Source organism: Anomaloglossus baeobatrachus, chromosome 2 (assembly GCF_048569485.1).
Source record: "Anomaloglossus baeobatrachus isolate aAnoBae1 chromosome 2, aAnoBae1.hap1, whole genome shotgun sequence".
NCBI classification, from domain to species: Eukaryota; Metazoa; Chordata; class Amphibia; order Anura; family Aromobatidae; genus Anomaloglossus; species Anomaloglossus baeobatrachus.
This window is the reverse complement of record NC_134354.1, coordinates 125,218,223-125,242,766: the sequence shown is the minus strand read 5'-3', so window position 1 is coordinate 125,242,766 and position 24,544 is coordinate 125,218,223. Positions and strand designations below refer to the sequence as shown.

General features: G+C 46.5%; 1 protein-coding gene across 2 annotated transcripts in view; it reads right to left on the bottom strand.

Annotated features, from left to right (window-relative positions):
* Nucleotides 1–24,544, bottom strand: part of CUX1 (cut like homeobox 1) — a 544,050-nt gene that overhangs the window by 221,587 nt on the left and 297,919 nt on the right. For both annotated transcript variants that reach the window (XM_075335308.1, XM_075335307.1), the window contains exons 9-11: nucleotides 14,594–14,642; nucleotides 11,341–11,445; nucleotides 234–422 (exon numbers count right to left, since the gene is read on the bottom strand). In XM_075335308.1, the coding sequence (XP_075191423.1) occupies nucleotides 234–422; nucleotides 11,341–11,445; nucleotides 14,594–14,642 (343 nt within the window). The remainder of the gene's footprint in view (nucleotides 1–233; nucleotides 423–11,340; nucleotides 11,446–14,593; nucleotides 14,643–24,544) is intronic.

The following is a 24,544-nucleotide window of genomic DNA, read 5'->3' as shown; positions in this document are numbered from 1 at the left end:
ACAATGAGGGGAGAATAGGCATTTGTGACACAGATACAGTTTAAGATTTTACTATTTCAATATTAGTTGTGCATTGACCGTCATAATAAACATGGGGACGTTCCTTTTAATCTGTGCCAGTGTGTATGGGCAGTAAAGTTCAGCGATCACGTTCAGCTCTAGTAGTTGAGATTCCAGTAGCGAGCGTCAGGCTTATGGAGCCCCGGACAACGGACAAGGTCACCGGCACTTACTTTTAGAGTGCTGTTCTTGGTGTTTAGCTGCTGTTCAAGCTGAGATATTTGAGAAGCGGAGTTTTCTCGGAGCTTGGTAAGACTGGCCTGTAACCTCTGCACATCTTCTACAAGTTGGGCTATTTCACGCTCCTTTGCGGTAAGTTCAACTTCCATATTAGAGCGAGCTGATCCCTCCGTCGTCTGATCCTGGAGACACAGGAGAGGTTCAGAATTTACTCAAATGAAGTCAGACACAAAGTCAAGAATAAATCAGAAAGGTATATTGGGAAAAAGACAATTTTATAAACTTGGTCTGCGGTGGGGACTTCAGCAAGTACATCCCCTCAGCCCTGGCCTAATCTGCAGTGGTGGCTGCAACGGGCCCTTTCATTATAGCAAGGGTTTAGAGCTTCACATACAGTGGAACCTCGGTTTACAAGTAACTTGGTGTGCGAGTATTTCGCTATACGAGCAAAGCTTGCTGTAAATTTGTAACTTAGTTTATGAGCAAGCTTTACTGTACGAGCAAATACTCACCGCACACACTTCCGGTTCCGTACTTTCACCACGCTCTAACCCGCTCTTGCAGTCCGCACAAACACGTACATATTATGCTCACCTTATCTTACGTTCCATCACCGGCCTCCGGGTTCTTGTAGTCCGCAGGTACAGTATGTGACGATGGAGGAACTTCCACTGTCAGCGCTTCTCAAAGGCAGCGCACTGGCCAGTCAGAGGCAAGCGGCTCCTGCGTATGACGTCTGCTGCTAACACCCTGACTGGGGAAGCTCCGGCATCGGTCGCGATGGTTACTGGATACACATACCTGCAGACTACAAGAACCATGAGGCCGGCGATGGAACGGAAGGTAAGGTGAGCATAATATGTACGTGTTTATGCAGGTTTATGTGGACTGCAAGAGAGGGTCAGAGGGTGGTGAAAGTACGGAACCGGAAGTGTGTGCGGTGAGTATTTGCTCGTACATTAAAGCTTGCTCATAAACTGAGTTACAAATTTACAGCAAGCTTTGCTCGTAGAGTGAAATACTCGCACACTAAGTTACGAAAGGTAAGGTGAGCATAATATGTGTTTGTGCTTGTGTGTGTGTGTGTGTGTGTGTGTGTGTGTGTGTGTGTGTGTGTGTGTCTGTGTGTGTGTGTGTAATGGCACAGTAGGGGACCAGGATGGGACATTGCACAAGTTGTGGAACGAATTGTCTGCATTGTAATGATTTCCTATGGGAAATCTTGCTTTGCTAGACGAGTAACTTGGTTAACAAGCACAGTCCCAGAACGGATTGTTCTCGTTAACCAAGGTTCCACTGTATTAGAAATCTTTTTAACTGACAGCAGTCCCCCTAGGCACCCAACACACATGTACATCCAGTATAACTGTGCGTGCATATGTTTGGTGGTGGAATACCTGCCTTCCCTGAGAACAATCAATCACGCAAGTTGAGGTTCAATTGTTGATTCCTTCTCGTGAAAGATTGTAAGGAGCACCACACACCGCTGATGGTTGGCGGATGCCACCGCAATATGCGGGATGATGCCGCACTAATCTTATGTGCATGTCCAGCTTATACGTATTGACAAGATTTGCCATTACCGGCCCTTAGATGCGCATCTATTTCGAGAAGAAGGGAATTTTGTTTACTTACCGTAAATTCCTTTTCTTCTAGCTCCAATTGGGAGACCCAGACAGTGGGTGTATAGCTACTGCCTCTGGAGGCCGCACAAAGAACTACACTTAAAAGTGTAAGGCCCCTCCCCTTCTGGCTATACACCCTCCCGTAGGAGTACAGATTCCTCAGTTTTAGTACCAAAGCAAGAAGGAGGAAAGCCAATAACAGTTTCAAAAACAAATTCAATCCGATAACTAGATCGGAGAACTTAAGAAACAACGTGAACAACATGTGCACCCGAAAAAACGAAACCCTAAAAACAGATAGGGCGGGTGCTGGGTCTCCCAATTGGAGCTAGAAGAAAAGGAATTTACGGTAAGTAAACAAAATTCCCTTCTTCTTTTTCGCTCCTAATTGGGAGACCCAGACAGTGGGACGTCCAAAAGCAGTCCCTGGGTGGGTAAAAAGATACCACATGAACGGGCTGTCATACAGCCTCTTCCTACAGGTGGGCCACCGCCGCCTGAAGGACCTGTCTACCTAGGCTGGCGTCTGCCGAAGCGTAGGTATGCACTTGATAGTGTTTGGTAAACGTGTGCAGACTCGACCAGGTAGCCGCCTGGCACACTTGCTGAGCCGTAGCCTGATGCCTCAACGCCCAGGACGCACCAACGGCTCTGGTAGAATGGGCCTTCAGTCCAGATGGAATCTGAAGCCCAGCAGAACGGTATGTGTGAAGAATTGGTTCCTTGATCCACCGCGCCAGGGTGGATTTGGAAGCTTGCGATCCCTTATGCTGACCAGCGACTAGGACAAAGAGCGCATCCGAACGGCGTAGAGGCGCCGTGCGAGAAATGTAAATCCTGAGTGCTCTCACCAGGTCCAACAGATGTAAACCCTTTTCAAATTGGTGAACTGGATGCGGACACAAAGATGGCAAAGTGATATCCTGATTGAGATGAAAGGAAGAAACCACCTTGGGAGAAAACTCTGGAATTGGACGCAGTACTACCTTGTCTTGGTGAAATACCAGGAAGGGAGATTTGCAAGATAACGCCGCCAGCTCGGACACTCTTCGAAGAGACGTGACCGCTACAAGAAAAACTACCTTTTGTGAAAGCCGAGAAAGGGGAACCTCTTTCAAAGGCTCGAAAGGCGGCTTTTGAAGAGCAAGGAGAACCTTGTTCAGATCCCAGGGTTCCAATGGCCGTCTGTAAGGAGGAACGATATGACAAACTCCTTGGAGAAACGTGCGTACTTTAGAAAGCTGTGCCAAGCGCTTCTGAAAGAATACGGATAACGCGGAGACTTGACCCTTAAGCGAGCTAAGGGACAAACCTTTTTCCAACCCAGACTGCAGGAAGGAAAGAAAAATTGGCAATGCAAATGGCCAGGGAGAAAACCCTTGAGCCAAGCACCACGCTAAGAATATCTTCCACGTCCTGTGATAGATCTTAGCTGAGGATGGTTTTCTAGCCTGTCTCATTGTGGCAACAACTCCCTGAGATAAACCTGAGGCCGCTAGGATCCAGGACTCAATGGCCACACAGTCAGGTTCAGGGCCGCAGAATTCAGATGGAAAAACGGCCCTTGAGACAGCAGATCTGGACGGTCTGGTAGTGCCCACGGTTGGCCTACCGTGAGATGCCACAGATCCGGGTACCACGACCTTCTTGGCCAATTTGGAGCGACGAGTATGGCTCGCTGGCAGTCGGACTTGATTTTCCGGAGAACTCTGGGTAACAATGCTAGAGGTGGGAACACATAGGGGAGTCGGAATTGCGACCAATCCTGAACCAAGGCGTCTGCCGCCAGCGCTCGGTGATCGTGAGACCGTGCCATGAAAACTGGGACCTTGTTGTTGTGCCGTGACGCCATCAGATCGACGTCCGGCGACCCCCAGCGGCAACAGATCTGTTGAAACACGTCCGGGTGAAGGGACCATTCTCCTGCGTCCATGCCCTGGCGACTGAGAAAGTCTGCTTCCCAGTTTTCCACGCCTGGGATGTGAACTGCAGATATGGTGGACGCTCTGCTTTCCACCCACGTCAAAATCCGCTGGACTTCTTGAAAAGCTTGGCGACTGCGTGTTCCCCCTTGGTGGTTGATGTACGCCACCGCCGTGGAATTGTCCGACTGAATCCGAATCTGCTTGCCTTCCAGCCATTGTTGGAAGGCTCGCAGGGCAAGGTAGATTGCTCTGATTTCCAGAACATTGATCTGCAAGGTGGACTCTTCCTGAGTCCACGTCCCCTGAGCCCTGTGGTGGAGAAACACCGCTCCCCACCCTGATAGGCTCGCATCTGTCGTGACCACTGCCCAGGACGGGGGAAGGAACGACTTTCCCTGTGACAATGAGTTGGGGAGAAGCCACCAACGTAGAGAATCCTTGGCAGTCTGAGAGAGGGAGACAGTCCTGTCGAGGGACGTCGATTTCCCATCCCATTGGCGCAGAATGTCCCATTGGAGAGGGCGCAGATGAAACTGCGCGAACGGGACTGCCTCCATTGCTGCTACCATCTTTCCTAGGAAATGCATGAGGCGCCTCAGTGAGTGCGACTGGCTCTGAAGGAGAGATTGCACTCCAGTCCGTAGCGAGCACTGCTTGTCCAGTGGAAGCCTCACTATCGCTGATAGAGTATGAAACTCCATGCCAAGATAAGTCAGAGATTGGGTCGGGGTTAGATGAGACTTTGGAAAGTTGATAATCCACCCGAAAGTCTGGAGAGTGTCTAGCGCCACCTTCAGACTGTGTTGGCATGCTTCTTGAGAGGATGCCTTTATAAGCAGGTCGTCTAGGTACGGGATGACCGAGTGACCCTGCGAGTGCAGAACAGCTACTACTGCTGCCATGACTTTGGTGAAGACCCGGGGGGCTGTTGCCAGACCGAAGGGTAACGCTACGAACTGTAGGTGCTCGTCGTGTATGACGAAACGTAGGAAACGCTGATGCTCTGGTGCAATCGGCACGTGGAGATACGCATCTTTGATGTCTATTGATGCTAGAAAATCTCCCTGAGACATTGAGGCTATGACGGAGCGTAGGGATTCCATCCGGAACCTCCTGACTTTTACGTGTCTGTTGAGCAACTTCAGATCCAGGACGGGACGATACGATCCGTCCTTTTTTGGGACCACAAACAGATTGGAGTAAAAACCGTGACCCTGTTCCTGAAGAGGGACGGAGGTCACCACTCCTTCCGCCTTTAGAGCGGCCACCGCCTGCAACAGAGCATCGGCTCGGTCTGGTGGTGGAGAAGTTCTGAAGAAACGAGTTGGCGGACGAGAACCGAACTCTATCCTGTACCCGTGAGATAGAATATCTCTCACCCAACGGTCTTTGACATTTGCTAGCCAAATGTCGCCAAAGTGGGACAGCCTCCCACCGACCGCGGGTGTGGGCATCGGAGACCGCAAGTCAGGAGGACGTCGTTTTGGCAACGGTTCCTCCGGCTGGTCTTTTTGGGCGTGACTGAGACCTCCAAGAATTTGAACGTCTCTGGTCCTTTTGAGTCTTTTTTGACGAGGCGAATTGGGACCTGCCCTGTCCTCGAAAGGACCGATAACCAGACTGACCCCTCCTCTGTTGGGGCTTGTTTTGTCTGTGTTGCGGTAAGGAAGAGTCCTTACCCTTGGAGTGTTTGATGATTTCATCCAAACGCTCTCCAAACAATCGGTCACGAGAAAAAGGCAAATTGGTTAAGCACTTCTTGGAATGAGAATCTGCTTTCCAATGTCTCAACCACAGAGCCCTACGCAAAACAACTGAGTTGGCTGACGCCACTGCCGTGCGGCTTGTAGCGTCAAGAACAGCATTAATCGCGTACGACGCGAATGCCGCCATTTGCGAGGTCAATGGTGCTACCTGCGGGGCAAATGCACGTGTGACTGAGTCGACTCGCGCAAGCCCGGCCGTGATAGCTTGGAGTGCCCATACGGCCGCAAAAGAAGGCGCTAATGACGCTCCAATCGCTTCATAGATGGATTTCAGCCAGAGCTCCATCTGCCTGTCAGTGGCATCTTTAAGTGCCGCTCCATCTTCAACAGCAACCAAGGATCTGGCTGCAAGCCTGGAAATTGGAGGATCCACTTTTGGACACTGGGTCCAACCCTTGACCACTTCAGAGGGAAAAGGGTAGCGTGTATCTTTAAGTCGTTTAGGAAAACGCCTTTCAGGATAAGCGTGGGGTTTCTGGATTGCGTCTCTGAAGTCAGCGTGGTCCAGAAAAGTGCTTAATGTACGCTTAGGGTATCTGAAATGGATTCTCTCGTGCTGCGAAGCTGACTCCTCTACAGGAGGAGCTGGTGGGGAAATATTCAACATCTTATTGATGTTAAATATAAGATCATTAACTATTGCGTCACCATCTGGTGTATCTAGATTGAGAGCGGTCCCAGGATCAGAATCCTGATCAGTTAAGTCCGCCTCATCACCCATAGATTCATCCCGCTGGGATCCAGACCATTGAGATGAATGTGAAGGCCCGTCATAACGAGCCCGCTTAGGCTGCCCGGGGCCATCGTCCGAGTCAGAGTCTTCACCCTGAGGTGTAGATGCCCGTCCCGGAGCTAGGAGCTGAGGGGGACCAGGGGGCAATACATGCACAGTGTCCGTGGTCTGAAGTACAGGCCTAGCTCGCAATGTGTCAAGAATTTGTGACATAGTGAGAGACATTCTGTCAGCAAAAGCTGCAAACTCAGTTCCTGTCACCTGGACAGCATTCACAGGTGGTACACCCTGGGACACGTCCAGCAGAGGTCCCGACTGTGCAAGCGCCGCAGGGGCCGAGCACTGCACACAATGGGGGTCCGTGGAGCCTGCCGGTAGAAAAGTCCCACATGCGGTGCAGGAAGCATACAATGTCTGTGCCTTGGCACCCTTGCGTTTTACGGGCGACATGCTGCTGGCTCTCTGCATGTGAGAGAGTCTATAGCCAAAGGGCGACCAGCGCTATGTAATACCAAGTATTTGTAGCAACAAAATACTAAGAATACTACGAGCACAAGAGGGGGTGAGCCCTGAGGGCTGCTTACCGCCCGCTGAACAGCGGGTAAGAGGCTGCAGAATGCCTTGTCTGGGTCTCCCCGGCTCCCCTCTGCAGCTCAGCGTGTCAGCAAGAATGGCTGCCGGCTTCTGTGGAGAGGGGCGGTCCGTGGGAGTTCCCAAACAAAAGTGCGGGAACAGTGTCCCCTCTGTGCTGACTGTGAGGGCTGGAGTATGTAAAAACGACTCCAGCCCTCAGCGCTGATGCACTGGCCAGCGTCCCGCCCCTCTCCTGACTGGCAGGTCTGTGGGCGGGAACGAACGAAAGCAGGCCGCAAAAGCCGGGGACTCGAGTTATCAGCGCGGCCGCCGTAAAAGCGCGGGCCGCGCTGAAGTCCCCGGCGCACCGCAAGTGCCAGCCGCGCCGCTGTTCGAGCGGCCGGCGCGACCGAGTTCTAGACGTGGGCAGCGTCCCGCCCCTCTCCTGACTGGCAGGTGTGGGGGCGGGAACGAAAGGAAGCAGGCCGCAAAAGCCGGGGACTGTAGTTATCAGCGCGGCCGCCGTAAAAGCGCAGGCCGCGCTGAAGTCCCCGGCGCACTACAAGTGCCAGCCGCGCCGCAGTCCCAGCGGCCGGCGCGGCCTATTCCCATAAATGTGCCTGCTTCAGCAAAGCTGAATGAGGCCATGGCACAGGCGCCGCAGCGCTGATGTCCCCCGGCGCACTACAACACCCAGCATGCTGCGGTGTGAGCGCCAGATACACGGGGACACAGAGTACCTTGAGGAAGCAGGGCCATGTCCCTGATGTACTCCGCTCCATCCAGCATCTTCTCCAGGGGCTGTAGATGGAGCACGGTCTCTGTGCCTGGAGACCGGTAAATCCCACTTCACCCAGAGCCCTGTAAAAAGGGATGGGGAAGGAATCAGCATGTGGGCTCCTGCCGCCGTACCCGCAATGGGTACCTCAACCTTACAAACACCTCCGACATAAGTGGGGTGAGAAGGGAGCATGCTGGGAGTCTGTATAGACCCTCTTTTCTTCCATCCGACATAGTCAGCAGCTGCTGCTGACTAAAAACAATGGAGCTATGCGTGCGTGTCTGACCTCCTTGCGCACAAAGCTAAAACTGAGGAATCTGTACTCCTACGGGAGGGTGTATAGCCAGAAGGGGAGGGGCCTTACACTTTTAAGTGTAGTTCTTTGTGCGGCCTCCAGAGGCAGTAGCTATACACCCACTGTCTGGGTCTCCCAATTAGGAGCGAAAAAGAAAAGGCCCTGGCGTTTGTGTATCTTCCTATTCATGTCAGTGGGAGCTTCAAAAATTACCCAGCAGGCGTGACGCGGGACTCCCATATTTAGGACATTTATGGCAAATTCTGACAATATGTCATAAATTTACCAAATGTGACAACCTCATTAGAGGGATTGTATGCAGCCTAAACTATGACATGCTATTAAAGGGAATCTGTCACCAGGTTTTTGGCACCTAATCTGAGAGCACAGACTTAAATTACAGTGATGTGTCACTTATTGGGCTCCTTGCAGTAGTTTTGATAAAATTATTGTTTTATTAGCAAGATGTTGTTACTAAAGGACTAGTAAACTTGCAGATATGTAGTCCTCCGGCTCTGTATAACCCTAACTCACTACTGAGTGGCAGCATTTGGTCTATACACAGTGTATACAGAAAGCTGCCAATCAGCGGGGTTATACAGAGCTCAGCATTCAGAGAACTTGTCCCTCTAAAGCTGATAAAACAGTGATTTTAATAAAACTGCACCAAGCAGCTCAGTAAGTGACACAATACTGGAATCAGGGTCTCTGTCTCTACATTATGTTGCTCGAAGATGTAGTAGCAAAAACCTGGTGACAGATTCCTTTTAAGACAGTCATACACTTAAACGGAATAATTGTGGGCCAAATGAGTGCTTTGTCCATAATGATCTTGTCCTCCACATACATATACATGCTCAGCCGATGGTCTATACACCCTCAATATCAGAGGAGACGGAGCTGTTACCAGACACTTCTGATAGCAGAACAAAAGGAACTGGCATCTTGAAATCCAACATACGCAAACCTTATTTATCCTGACATCTGCCACATGGGTAGATTGTGGACACCACTATACACATTAAATGATCATGTGGTCCCACTAAGACATCATCATGCCATAGCTTTACACCAGCAGCCGCAATCTAGTAACTGCAAAAAACAATTCTGAATATTTCTTTGGAAGTAAATGGAACTTTATAATGGGCGCTCTGGTAAAGGGAATCTGTCAAACTATATGCACATGTGGCTCTGTCAAACAAAAGCTCATCACTACCTCTAAATAGCCAGTCCGTTCCCCAGTTACTGATAAACCAGCAGTTGAATTAATATGTAAATCAGGCTGAAGAGCTATTTGTAGATCTGAAGCCTCCGTCACTCCAGCTCTATTTTCCACCCAGCGCCACCTCCTACTTGACTGACAGTCTCTATGCTGTGTGACTTCGGTTAAAGGAGCCAATCAATCAAGTAGGAGGCGGCACTGGGGGTGGTATAGAGCTGGAGTGACAGGGGCTTCAGATCTACAAATAGTTCTTCAGCTTTATTTCCATATCAACTCAAACGCTGATTTCTAAGTAACAAATTGGTCATTTAGAGGTAAGAGCTACATGCACATATAAATAGTTTTGGGGAGGAGGTGACAAATCCTACTGACACATTCCCTTTAAAGGAGCAATTTAATCTGGGGTGGAAAGTATCAATCACAAATTGCTAGATTATCAAAAAAGGCCAACTACCAGGGTTTTCCTATATAAACTAAAGCCAGTGCTATACTGGGGCTATCATGCTTATTCTAAACATACCTTTAAGCGTGCTTTACACGCTACGACATCACTAGCATTTGCTGGCGATGTCGAGCATGATAGCACCAGCCCCCGTCGTACGGCCGATCGCTGCCGTAGCGAACATTATCGCTACGGCAGTGTCACGCACACATACCTGCTCTGCAACGTTGCTTTGGCCGACGAACCGCCTCCTTTCTAAGGGGGCGGTTTGTGCGGCGTCACAGCTATGTCACACGGCAGGCGTCCAATCGAAGCGGAGGGGCGGAGATAAGCGAGGCGTAACATCCCGCCCACCTCCTTCCTTCCGCATTGCCGGTGGAGGCAGGTAAGGAGATGTTCGTCGCTCCTGCGGTGTCACACACAGCGATGTGTGCTGCCGCAGGAACGAGGATCAACATCGGTAATAAGCTAAAAACGATTTTTTGTTTCAGGACGACCTCTCCGCGGCAAACGATTTTAACCGTTTTTGCGATCGTTTAAGGTCGCTCATAAGTGTCACACACTGCAATATCATTAATGACGCCGGATGTGCGTCACAAACACCGTGACCCCGACGATAATTCATTAACTATATCGTAGCGTGTAAACCACGCTTTAGTTGTGAGATCGGATGTATATTTTCTGAAATACAGGCAAGCAAAGTTTGTGCAATCGACTGTTATTTGATTGATAGCAGCTACAGAATATCTAAAGGTGGATCAGATTTTGCTAGTTATTTCTGCCCCTGTCTGCCGCTTGTGTGCGTGTGGACAGCACGGTGGCTCAGTGGTTAGCACTACAGCTTTGCAGCGCTGGGGTCCTGGGTTCTAGTCCCACTAAGGACAACATCTGCAAGGAGTTTGTATGTTCTCCCCGTGTTTGCGTGGGTTTCCTCCGGGTACTCCGGTTTCCTACCACGCTCAAAAAAACATACTGATAGGGAATTTAGATTGTGAGCCCCAATGGGGGAGAGTGCTGCCAATATATGTAAAGCGCTGTGGAATTAATAGTGCTATATAAAAGTGAACAAATAAATATATTGTGTGAAGGACAGGGGGGAGGAAGGACAGGGGGGGAGGAAGGACAGGGGGGAGGAAGGACAAGGGGGAGGAAGGACAGGGGGGAGGAATGACAGGGGGAGGAAGGACAGGGGGGAGGAAGGACAGGGGGGAGGAAGGACAGGGGGGAGGAAGGACTGGGGGGAGGAAGGACTGGGGGGAGGAAGGACTGGGGGGAGGAAGGACTGGGGGAGGAAGGACGGGACGGGGGGTGGGAAACGACGGGGGGTGGGAAACGACGGGGGGAGAAAGGACAAGGGGGAGGAAGGACAAGGGGGAGGAAGGACAAGGGGGAGGAAGGACAAGGGGGAGGAAGGACAGGGAGGCAGACCTGGGCAGGAATAACTAGCAAACCCCAACCCACCTATTAGATATTCTGTAGCTGCTATCAGTCAAATGTCAGTGTATTTCACACACTTTACTTGACTATTTTTCAGAAAGTATACATCTGATCTGAAAACTACAGGTGTGTATAGAATCCGCATGATAGCGCCAGTATAGCACTGGCTTTTGTTTATATATGAAAATCCTTGTGGTTGGTCCTCTTTAATAAAAAGTAAATTTGGTATGATTGTTGATTGACATCACAGGACCATCACAGAGGATTGACAGAAAAAAGCCGCCATAAAGTGCATTTTCACCGTATCAGGCGGCTTCTGCGTCTGCGAGGCATGGTGGAGAGAGGTGTTCGCTGATGAGAGCTGCTCCTTTAAGGCCTCTGCTTCTCTCTGTGCCACCTCTGCTCTCTAAAGGAAGGAAAAAAAAAAAAAAGGTGAAGAGAGAAATACATTCATTTTAACAACTGACAATTAATCTGAGAACATTCATCAATTCATGCCCGGCTGACTATAATTGATTTTCCTAAACACTCAACCTAATAAATGTTAGGGGGGGAGGAGGGAAAAAAAACTGGAAAGTGATGGATTTTTATTTTAAACAGTACAAGGAAGAAATAATTGAGCGATTATGACAGTAATTTAACGCTAGAAGCAAGGAATCCCCTGCTGCTGTTAATGCTGCAGCCCACTGAATTTATCAGGCTGAATAAATATGAGGAGAAATGGAATCTTTTTTATTCAATTTATTTCTATACTCACGCCGAGAATGATTTCATTTCAGAATTACTTGTGGGAATGACTCATGGAGGGAGGCGCGGTAGGAACCTTTTAATCTGGTAGGGATGGGATTTTATTCAGCCAATGGAGGAGGGTGCGAGCTGGCAATGAAGGGGTTAAAGTGGTGGAAGGATGGAGTCGGCTAAAGTAGCCGTCCCCGCTCCAACAGGGCCGCAATCCGCCTGGTGCGCAACTCAGAGCTGAATGGGATTACTTTATCGGAATCTGATTTCATCAGGAATATTGTGGCTGACTGTGATGTGTCTGGAGACAGAAGCCCTGGCTATAAAAGGGTCTGCTCATGAGATGAGGACAGAGCTCAGATCTTAAAATGCATCTGAATATGAGGGGTGCATCTTAAAGACGACCCACCACCAGGGTTTTCCTATATAAACTAAAGCCAGTGCTATACTGGCGCTATCATGCTGATTCTATACATACCTTTAGTTGTGAGATCGGATGTATACTTTCTGAGATATAGGCAAGTAAAGTTTGTGAAATGCACTGTTATTTGATGGAGGTGCAACAGAATATCTAACAGTTGGGTCATGTTTTGCTAGTTATTCCCGCCCCTGTCTGTCTGCCTGTCTGTCCTTCCTCCCCCTGTCCTTCCTCCCTCTTTACTCGCCCTGTAATAACAGAGACAGGGGGAGGAAGGACAGTTGGGCAGATAGGGGCGGGAATAACTAGCAAAAACCAACCCACATATTAGATATTCTGCAACCCAGCACCTATCAATCAAGTAACAGTGTATTTCACAAACTTTACTTGCCTGTATTTCAGAAAGTATACATCCGATCTCACAACTGAAGGTATGTATAGAATCAGCATGATAGCGCCAGTATAGCACTGGCTTTAGTTTATATAGGAAAATCCTGCTACTTGGTCCTGTTTAAAAGGAATCTGTCAGCAGAAAATGACTGTTCAAACCAAGCACAGGCGCTTGGTGCACCATTGCAGCGGCTGAGCAGCTACCTACTTGTTTTTCATTTATCTGTACCCTCCTCTGGCTCCTGTAAAGCCAGAGCTGTCAATCAAACATGAGGGGGAGGGGTAGAAGAAAACCAAGTAAGTGGGACTGTGCTTGCTTTGAACAGTCATTTGTGCGGACCAGACTCCCCTTAATATGTGCCACTGATCTCAGAATTATGATGATAGGATTCACAATCAGGGTCTTTCTCCAGAACAAACACATACGTATTGGGATATTTTAAGAAGCTGCAGTGATTTTCATGGTGAAGGTTTCCCTTGATGCAAATGTAATTTGTCAGGCAATAATGGATTAAACACAGCAGTGACAACCACTAAGAAAGAATAATAACCGAAAATCGCCCTGACTGCTGGAGCACATTACTCGCCCCCAGAACGGATTGTTTTCCCACCATAGACCTAACACGACAGATGAAAGCCTGTTAGGAATGGTGTCCTATATGGGAATGGTGAATGGATTAATACGCTGGTGCTGCATCATCATTGCAAAAAAAAAAATAGACCTCTGAGAAAAAATACTAAACAGGTCGAAGCACTCCTGAAACGCTTTTGTATAGGAAACGAGTAATTGTTCTGTGAGTGATCAGTAGCTCTACCGGATCCATTGGACATAACACTGGGACTGCTTTCATGTAGATCCCATAATAAAAAAAAAAAAATGTGGGTCGACGTCTGAACGAAAAGCATGTGTTCATTGAGTACATCTCCGTCCTAATGCATAAAAATCCATTCAAAGAAAGCCCAGATCTCGGAGCTTTTCAGCATGATCCTACACTCCCAGAAGATGTGCTTAATCAAAACGTCATGTTCAGCGCGCGCCTGCCAAAAGACCTTGGTGAGGACTACAAATCCTTCCTGGACAAAAGCAAATGTGTGCATGCCAAAGCAGAGGCAAAGAACTCCAGTGTAGAGCACAGTGCAGGACACACCGCTCAGCATGATATTATGCTGCGCATTACAAGGCGTTTAACACGGCCATCATCATATTATGAGATTTCAATGCAGTTTTCTTTCTTAAAGGAATTGTTACTGAATGTACAATATCCCCTCTTCCATGTTCACATATAATGCAGAAGGGGTTTATCTTTTTTTTTTTATTAAATTTGGAACATTCCCAAAAGAAACATTGGAGATGACATGAGACAGGTGCCGGGATCCAGATTCTCACCTGCGCCTGGAACATGCATATACTAGAGCTCACAGTAACACTCCACATGTAGACAGATTTTCTCGTCTTTTGGTTGAAACGAGGCTCGTGAACCAAGGTGACCACAACGAGGCTCGTGAACCAAGGTGACCACAACGAGGCTCGTGAACCAAGGTGACCACCACGAGGCTCGTGAACCAAGGTGACCACAACGAGGCTCATGAACCAAGGTGACCACAACGAGGCTCGTGAACCAAGGTGACCACAACGAGGTTCGTGAACCAAGGTGACCACAACAAGGCTCGTGAACCAAGGTGACCACAACGAGGCTCGTGAACCAAGGTGACCACAACGAGGCTCATGAACCAAGGTGACCACAACGAGGCTCGTGAACCAAGGTGACCACAACGAGGCTCATGAACCAAGGTGACCACAACGAGGCTCGTGAACCAAGGTGACCACAACGAGGCTCGTGAACCAAGGTGACCACAACAAGGCTCGTGAACCAAGGTGACCACAACGAGGCTCGTGAACCAAGGTGACCACAACGAGGCTCATGAACCAAGGTGACCACAACGAGGCTCGTGAACCAAGGTGACCACATACAAATGCAGGCTGCTAAAATACTGATGATGAAGTTACCTGGTTGGCTCTTTCAAGGTCAGTCATGATCATTTCAATCTCATCGGCCCTGGAGATGGGGAAAAATAAAAAACATGAATAAGTAAAGCTGATAAATATACAAAACCTAGTTAAACAATGCAACAAAACTTTGGTAGATAATTGTTTAGCAAGAGCTGGCCTGATTAATGTATGGCCAGTTGAGTTTGGGACTTTTTGACCCACAGTGATCAGTATAACAGTGGAACCTTGCATTACGAGCATAATTTGTTCCGGGAGTGTGCTCTTAAACCAAGTTACTCTTATATCAAAACAAATTTTCCCATACGAAATAATTGAAATGCAGACAATTCGTTCCACAACCCAAAAATATTTACAGTATGTATACAAACATATTACAATAATACCAAATAATGTACGATATTCATATAAAATTATTACAGTATACGGTACTAATATAAAATACTGTACACTAAAAAACATGTAAAACAAATTAAATTGCACATTATCTTCCAATAGACTTGTTGGTGTGCGAGAGGTACAATATAAGCAATGTGCTGTACTGGTTAGCCGAAAGAGAGTACAATACTGTATCCATAAATCCAAAGTGATAGACATGCTATATAGTATATACTGTACTGTACAATGGTATACTCTATACAGTACATATGGACAGAAAGTTACCTCCATAGTGGGTCAGAATGCAGTGAAAGGACAGAACCGGAAGTGTGCACGGTGGGAATTTGCTCTTATTGCAAAGCATTGCTCTTAAACCAAATTTGTAAAAAGCTTTGCTTGTCTTGCAAAACGCTCTCAAACCAAGTTACTCTTAAACCAAGGGTCCACTGTGATGCAACAGCACTACGTCAGGTACAACACAGCACAACATTCGTAGTTTTAGAAGACAATGTGATTATGTCTATACTATTATATCTAGTTGTACATTCATTCTCGCATCAGTAAGAGTCCAAGCATTTAGAACCTCGCCATCAAATATTAATGCACAAATAAAGGGAAAGGGAACATCAAGTGCAACTGAGGGATGGGAAAGGGTAATAGAAAGGTTTATATGTTCAATCAAGAAATGGGAAAGAGTAAAAGGAAGTGTTATATGTAGAAGGGTAAAAGGAAGGGATATATGTACAACTAAGGGATGGGAAAGAGTAAAATGAAGGGTTGTATGTACAACTAAGGGATGGAGGATGGGAAAGAGTGTTATATGTACAACAGAGGTTTGGGAAAGGGTAATTGTATAAGGGTAGAAGGAAGGGTTATATGCACAACTGAGGGATGGAAAAGGATAAAAAGAAGGGTTATATGTACCATCGAGAGATGGGAAAGGGTAAAAGGAAGGGTTATATGTATAAGGGTAAAATGAATGGTTATATGTACAACCAAGGGATGATAAAGGGTAAAAGGAAGGGTTGTTTGTACAACTGAGGAACGGGAAAGGATAAAAAGAAGGGTTATATGTACAACCGAGGGATGGGAAAGGGTAACAGGAAGGGTTATACGTACAACCGAGGGATGGGAAAGGGTAACAGGAAGGGTTATACGTACAACCGAGGGATGGGAAAGGGTAAAAAGAAGGGTTATTTGTACGATCAGCCACAGAAGAGCTAATCTTTCTCTCCTGAACACAATTGTTGATCCACCGTACTAAACATTCAGAAAAGACCTTTACACATGTACAGTATATAATTATTTGTTATACAGTATTTCTCATCTTTAAAATAAGCACCTAAGCCTTTTTGTAACCATAAACAGTTCCCACTGTGACCAGCTCCTGACATGGACAAACATTACCGAATAGATCCTTACAGGATGGTGCCCTTCTTCTATGACTAGGATCCATTCGCTCTTTTGGTGAATAAATGCCCCATATACAGTAGACTAAATTTTTCTGAGTTTGCAGATTTCAGTTGGACATGCCAACCATTAGATGTTTATGACGACTACCCAACTTTTTCCAAGTAGATGATGTTTGGGATATAACCAGGGTTATATTAGGAAAATAACCCTCATGTAGAGCTAATGAGGTCACCTTCTATAAATTAATGGATATAAGCTCGATAGGATGTTTTATTTCCCGATCAATCCAATACCATTTCTAGGCCTCCAATCTAAGCACACAGACACTGCATGTAATCAATGTGCAGCAGAAACTAAACTAACACTATTTTTGTCATTGAAAATGGCCCAGAATTACGTGGCGCTCTCTTTTTGACATATCTTTCTGTAATTGCAGCTGTTTACATTCCAGTCTTCTTGTTTAAGAAGTGCGGCTCTGCTCAAAACAGCTCCTAATTATAGATCCGCACTGTAAATATGAATTCATCTTAATCTCTACATGTGTAAATATTTCTATTCATGTTTCACATTCAAACCAGACCTTGTATTGGTATTTTAAATGATTTCCTTGCTAATAAACATTTTAGCAAAATGTAACTTTTTTTTTTTTTTTTTTAATACTGGCCGACCGTTGTGCCCTATTTTGGTCAGATCGGAGGCTATTCTAATAGAAGAGCACAGTTTATCCTTTATAAATCCACTACTAACAGAGATCAGACAAAGCGTTTGTATTAGCAGCTGGGCTAACCCCTACAATGAAAAGTTAAGTTTATCTTTTTCTTTTTTTTATCTTCATATTTTATCTTTTTCATTTTTTTTTTTTTTTTGCTGAAGAATAAGCCCCCCCATAACTGATCTAGTCAAAGTATTGCCATAGGTGGTCCAGACGTCTGGCCTGATAAAAGGAACACCCGACCCGACGTCTGCATTCTCTAGATTTGCAGCGATAATATTCCCATCGTAATCATAGAAACCACAACAAAACCCAATGAATAGAATAGGTTTATGGTTCCGTCAGCGACAACCATTCACATTCTTCTGTTACAACTTTAAAAGGGGAGATTATGGTGTGAAATATCACTTATTGGGGAAAAAGAATTAAGCTCTATTTAGACAGGGGAATAATCATGGAGCGAATGTTTGTATGAACGCCTTCCCAACGATCAGCCTGTCCGAGTAGGAACAAGCAAAGTGCTCATTCGTTGGATGTGATGATTTTTTTAAATAGTATTATAAATCATAGTTTTTGACAGCACATTGTCCAGTGTAAACATGAGAAGTGCTGCCGATATTCTCTGGACATACAACGGTCGTTAACGATCAAAATGTGCACATAGGATTGTGGCCAGCCCAACTAAACAGGCCATTAGATGGCCACCAATCAACTTGCATGTAGCGGATCGTTGGTCATTTAACTGCCATGGTCGGCACATCTAGAGCCCATTCTACTAGCCAATTTATGCTTGTCCGAGTTATATAATTAAAGGTTCCCGCCTTGCTAGATCAATCTGGTTTAGGCTGCTTTCACACAACAGTTTTTTGCCATCAGGCACAATCTGGCAAAAACATGAAAAAATGGATCCAGCGCCTGTTGCCGCCGTATCCGTTTTTTCCCCCATAGACTTTTATTAGCGCCGAATTGTGCCGGATGGCCTTCCGTTTCATCCGTTTTTTTTGCCAAAATTTACTTGTTTGGCGGCTGGATGAAACGTTGAAGTGAACATTTTTGTGTCCGGCAAAAAAACGGATCGCGCCGTTTGGCATGTTTTATAATGGAAGCCTATGGACACCGGATCCGGCGTAATGTGGCAAAAAATGGATCCGGCCACGGATCCGTTTTTTTTGACTGAGCATGCTCAGTATCACACCAGATCTGTCCAAAAACTGAAGGAACTGATGGAAAAAACTGATGCAACTGATCCGCTCTTTCGCCGGATCCGTCGCATCAGTTTTTTCGCCGGATTGTGCCTGATGCCAAAAAACTGATGTGTGAAAGCAGCAGCATGTAGGTGGAAAGACCCTGATTCCAGTAATGTGTCACTTACTGTGCTGCTTGCTATAGTTTTGATAAAATGTTTTATATGCAGGAAATCATCATTAGAGGACTAGCAAACCTGCAGCAATGAAGTCCCGAATATTCACGAGCTCTGTATAACTACCACTGATTGACAGCTTTTTGTGTACACTGCACATGGACAGAAAGCTGTCAATCAGTGGTGCGGGCCGGGTTATACAGAGCTCAATATTTGGAGAACTGGTAGATCTAAAGGCCCAGTCACACACAACGACTTACCAGCAATCCCGAAAACGATGCGACCTGATAGGGATCGCAGGTAAGTCGCTGGGAGGCCGCTGGTGAGATGTCACACAGTCAGACCTTACCAACGATGCAGGAACAATACAGGTCGCAGTAGCGACCTGTATAACGATCTCAGCAGTCACTGTGACCCTGTCACACAGTGTCAAACACAGCGATATGTCCTGCCCCGCAGGACATCGCCTTTGAAGAAAATGACCTGGACCATTCGGTAACGACTAGAGATCTCACACCAGGGGCCTGATCGCTGGTAGGTGTCACACATAACGAGATCGCTAACGGGATCGCTACTGCGTCACCAAACGGTGACTCAGCTGCGATCTCGCTAGCGATCTCGTTATGTGTGACAGTACCTTAAAGCAAAGAAAACAGTGATTTTATCAAAATGACAACAAGCAGCTCAGTAAATGACATTACTGGAATCAGGGTCTCTGCCCCTACATCAAGCAGATAAAACCTGGTGACAGATTCCCTTTAAAGAACCCCCTATTTGGTAAATGTGATCCTTTACTAAATGATCATTAAAACCACTAGATACACTTGTTAATATTTGCATTTGGCTGATATATCTTCTTTAAATTGGGCTTCAGGAATTCAGAATGACACAGTATCATGTTCTATTTACAGAGCACGGGAATCTTATCTTCAGGTGATAACAGACCTGTTATCAGCAGCACTTCTATCTGGGTTATTTATGATAAGGCTGTAAAGATGGAGGCAGTTAATGGTTTATTACTCTTATAGATAACTGTTCCATATCAGGCTACAGAAGGTAGAGGATTCAGAAAACAGCTTTTGACCAGTCTGGCTAAGCATGCATGTTTTTTGGAGTGGCTTCTTGACGATGTCTGATGGCTTCCACACACATTGCACCGGCTGAACTGGACGATATCTGTGGGTCCTCATGTGTATAGAGATGGGGGGCCTCTCAACTGTCCCCCAACATATGGTGTCTCAGAAGATAAGGGGCCGGCATGCCACATTTCAGACTGCCGATCCCTTTGTTCTCTGGGAGAAAAGCGGCCACCAGAGCATTTTGGCAGTGGCTCTTGTACAGAACACAGGCGTGTTTGCAGGCTTCTGGAGAGAACGGCCAGCCAAAAAATTACACAACCATTGATTGGCTGACAGCTGTCTGTGGAGTATGAGGTCTATCACAGTATATCACACAAGTGCGTACACCACTCATTTTTGTAAATATCTTTTTATGGGCCAACAATGAAAATGACACTTTGTTACAATGTACAGTGTACATGTATAACAGGGTAAATTTGGTGCCCTCTAAATAACTCATTGCACAGCCATTAAACTTCTAAACCATTGACAACAAAAGTGAGTACACCCCTAAGTGAAAATGGCCAAATTGTGCTCAAAGTGTCAATATTTTGTGTGGCCACCATTATTTTCAAGCACTGCCATAACTCTCTTTGATATGGAGATCACTAGAGCTTCACAGGAGCCGCTGGATCCTCTTCCATGATAAAATCACTGATCTGCTGGATGTTAGAGACCTTGCGCTCCTCCACCTTCTGTTTGAGGATTTCTCACTAATGCTCAATAGGGATTAAGTATGGAGACATGCTTGGCCAGTCCAGCACCTTCACCCTCAGTTTCTTTAGCAAGGCAGTGGTCACCTTGGAGGTGTGTTTGGGGTCATTATGTTGGAATACTGCCCTGCGGCCCAGTTTCTGAAGGGAGGGGATTATGCTCTGCTCCAGTATATCACAGTACGTTTCCATTCATAGTTCACCCAATGAAATGCAGCTCCCCACCGCCGGCAGCACTCATGAAGCCACAAACAATGACACTCCATCACCATGATTGACAATAAGCAAGACACACTTGTCTTTGTACTCCTCACCTGGTTGCCACCACACACACTTGACACCATCTGAACCAAATAGGTTTATCTTGCTCTCATCAGTCCACGGAACATGGTTCCAATAATCCATATCCTTAGTCAGCTTGTCTTCAGCATACTGTTTGCGGGCTTTCTAGTGCATCATCTTTAGAAGAGACTTCCTTCTGGGATGACAGCAATGCAGACCAATCTGATACAATGCGCATCATATGGTCTGAGCACTGACAGGCTTTAAACCCCGGCAGCACTCCTATGTTTATTTTAAAAAGACAACCTCTGCTTAGGTCACGGAACTTGTGCACTCATCTTTTATTGACGATGGCGAGGCCTGTTCTGAGTGGAACCTGTCTTCTTCAACCACTGTACAGTATGGTCTTGGCTGCCGTGCTGCAGCTTATTTTCAGGCTGTTTGGAATATTCTTATAGCGAGGCGATTTAATTCTATTTTTCAGATCCTCAGAGATTTCTTTGCTATGAGGTGCCATGTTGCGCTTCCAAAGAGCAGTATGAGAGTGTATGAGTGATAACATTAAATGTAACACACCCGCTCCCCATTCACACCTGAGACCTTGTAACACTGATGAGTCACAAAAACGGCTAACTAGGCACAATTTGGCCATTTTCACTTAGGGGTGTAGTCACTTTTTCTGCTAGCGGTTTAGACCTTTATACCCAAAAAGAGCAGCATGCTGAAATTGAATACATCTATGTGGTTGACAATTTCCAGTGGCAACCAACGATTTTGTGACCGTAGCTTGGTACAATATAACACATGTGAAAGGTAAGGTGAAAAATCTTTTTAAAATTCTTAAAGATTAACAAAATGTTGTTTTGCCTTTTTATTTAATTATCCTCTAGGCACTGAAAAGTGATAAAGTGATGCCTTTTTGTAATATACTTCAATACTTTAATTGCCTCTCTCCCAAATGCTGCAGTGCGGTTTCACACGTCCAGAAGCGTCTTTCATCTTCTGCACAGCCGAGATCAGAACTCTGCAGAGTATTGGACTTTCCCTGTCTGAGTACAGGAGTGGAGAGAGTGGAGAGCGGAGGCTCCAACAGGGGAATTCCTGTACTATGACTGTTTGTAAATGAGAGTAGGGATCCTGAGCAGAAACTGAAAGCAACATGGTGTTTGGGAGAGAATGAGGCAAACTAAGGCAAAGAAATATATTACAGAAATTCCATGACAAGGTCACAGACTTTAGCAAGCTACAACTGTATCAGGACAGACAGTTACTGCTGTTCGGACTCTGAAATACAGCGGTCCCCAACCTCTCTGACCTTGAGAGCCACATTCAGTTCTGAGAAAGGATCACAAGTTCCATTCCCCTCAGAGAGGATCGCGAGCCACACTGAGCTCTGAGAAAGGATCACAAGCCACATTCAGCTCTGAGAGAGGGTCATGAGCCACATTTAACCCCCGCATGACACCCAGAGCCCCCATTATCGGTATAATGACAACTAAAGCTTTTCTTCATCAATCACTGAGGCAGTATACCAAAATCAGGGGGCTCAATTCAGATCTGCTCTTCGGTATGGAGCTATTCACAAAGGTCACCGTCTGGAGCTATTCACAAAGGTCACCGTCTGGAGACCTGCTCTTCATAGCTGTTTGATAGAGCTGGTGCAAATGCACCTAGCTGGCAGATGGCCGTGAGCCACACATCATGGGCCCACAAGCCACATGTAGCTCCCGAGCTACAGGTTTAGGGCCCCTGCTGAAATACATACAGCATTGACGAGGTACTGGAACGGGATAACTGAGCACAATATGTTGACGTGGAACAAAAAGAATGAGAAATCAAAAAATTTGGAGGCAATTAGTGAGGTGTCCTGCAAAAAATGAACAATACTGGACAAGGAAAAGTACTTTTAGCCCTAGAGGAAATGTGACCTATATTTTCAATTACAGCTATGCAAAAAATGGATGTAGTAATATATGGCCATTTAATAATTTCACTATGAATACATTATATAATCACTAGGACATTAATATCTACCTAAATTTAAAATCATCGGGGACTTTCTTCTCCCATGCCACATTTCAGTTTCAAGAGATGTTAGGCTGCCTTCACATTTGCATTGAACGGCATCCATTGCCTTGAGAAATTACGGTAACCGTTGCAGGAAACCATTTTATTCCTCATAGACTTCTATTAGCTACGGATAGCAACGGATGGTCTTGCGTTGCATCCGCCCCGCGGTGCATCAGTTGTTTTGTAGCTGTCAGTGACCGTCGGGTGGAGGGAACGCTGAATGTAACTTTTTTTATTGCTGTAAAAAAACGCACTCTGCAGGATTCCGTCGGGATCCGTTAAGAGGCATAATGAATGTCTATGGTGCTGGATTACGTCGCCATGCATTTGGCGACGGATTCCAGTGCAGGATTCCGTCAAGTTCTACTGAGCATGCTCAGCATGTCCAACATAACGTTCTAACTTGTTTAAAATCACTCCTGGTCTCTCTCTCTCTGTCTGTCGGTGGGTCTGTTAGTTGTCTCTCTCGGTCTCTCTCTGTCTCTCCCTCTCACATACTCACCGACGACTGGCGCGGCGCTGCACAGCTGTCACACTGCTCTGGCGTCTTTTTTTCTTTTGAAAATGCCGACCGCTCATTATTTAATCTCGTATTCACTGCTTTCCCCGCCCACCGGCACCTATGATTGGTTGCAGTCAGAGTCAGACACACCCCGACGCTGAATGACAGCTGTCTCACTGCAACCCATCACAGCCGCCGGTGGGCGGGTCTATATCGTGCAGTAAAATAAATAATTAAAAAAAAAATGCCGTGCGGTCCCCCCAATTTTGATACCAGCCAAGGTAAAGCTACACGGCTGAAGGCTGGTATTCTCAGGATGGGGAGCCCCCCAGCCTAACAATATCAGCCAGCAGCCGCCCGGAATTGCCACATCCATTAGATGCGACAATCCCGGGACTCTACCTGGCTCATCTCGAATTGCCCTGGTGCGGTGGCAATTGAGGTAATAAGGAGTTAATAGCAGCCCATAGCTGCCACTAAGTCCTAGGTTAATCATGGCAGGCGTCTATGAGATACCCCCAATGATTAACCTGTAAGTGAAAGTAAATAAACACAAACACCCGAAAAAATACTTTATTTGGAATAAAAGATAAAAAAAAACACCCTCTTTCACCACTTTATTAAAATCCCCAAATACTCCTCCAGGTCCGACGTAATCCAAACAAGGTCCCACAATGCTTTCAGCTCTGCTACATGAAGCTGACAGGAGCGGCCGTAAAACACCGCCGCTCTCTGTCAGCTCCAGGCAGCAACTGAAGTGAGTCACGCTGTCAGCGGGGACGTCACTGAGGTAGTGTGTGCGGTGATGATGGGTGTGGTAGTGCCGGTGTGTGTGCGGTGATGATGGGTGCGGTAATGCCGGGGTGTGTGCGGTGATGATGGGAGCGGTAGTGCGTGCGGTGATGATGGGTGCGGTAGTGCCGGTATGTGTGCGGTGATGATGGGTGCAGTAGTGCTGGGGTGTGTGCAGTGATGATGGGGGTGGTAGTGTCAGTGTGTGCGGTGATGATGGGGGCGGTAGTGCCCCATATAAATTATATGTCCGCAGTACACAGAAAACAGCACAATATATAGGGACCAGAGCCGGTCTTAGAATATACGCTTACACTTAATAATGTAACCCTTTAACAGAAACCATGTTGCAATATATTCGTTTATGATGTGAAAGGTTCATTTTTAACTTACTGACCATAAATTATACACTTGATGAGGCCCCGGATCATAAAACCACCCAACACATCAGTAACCAGGAGGGAACTGCTGAGAAAACAGAAATTCCATTCCAGACAATCTACACATGTAAGAATTTACTCCACAATTGGCCTCTAGTGGCCCAACATGGTGTCCAAATAACTTATGTGTGAAAAAAAAGGGGGGAAACAGAATCATACAGACAATATGTG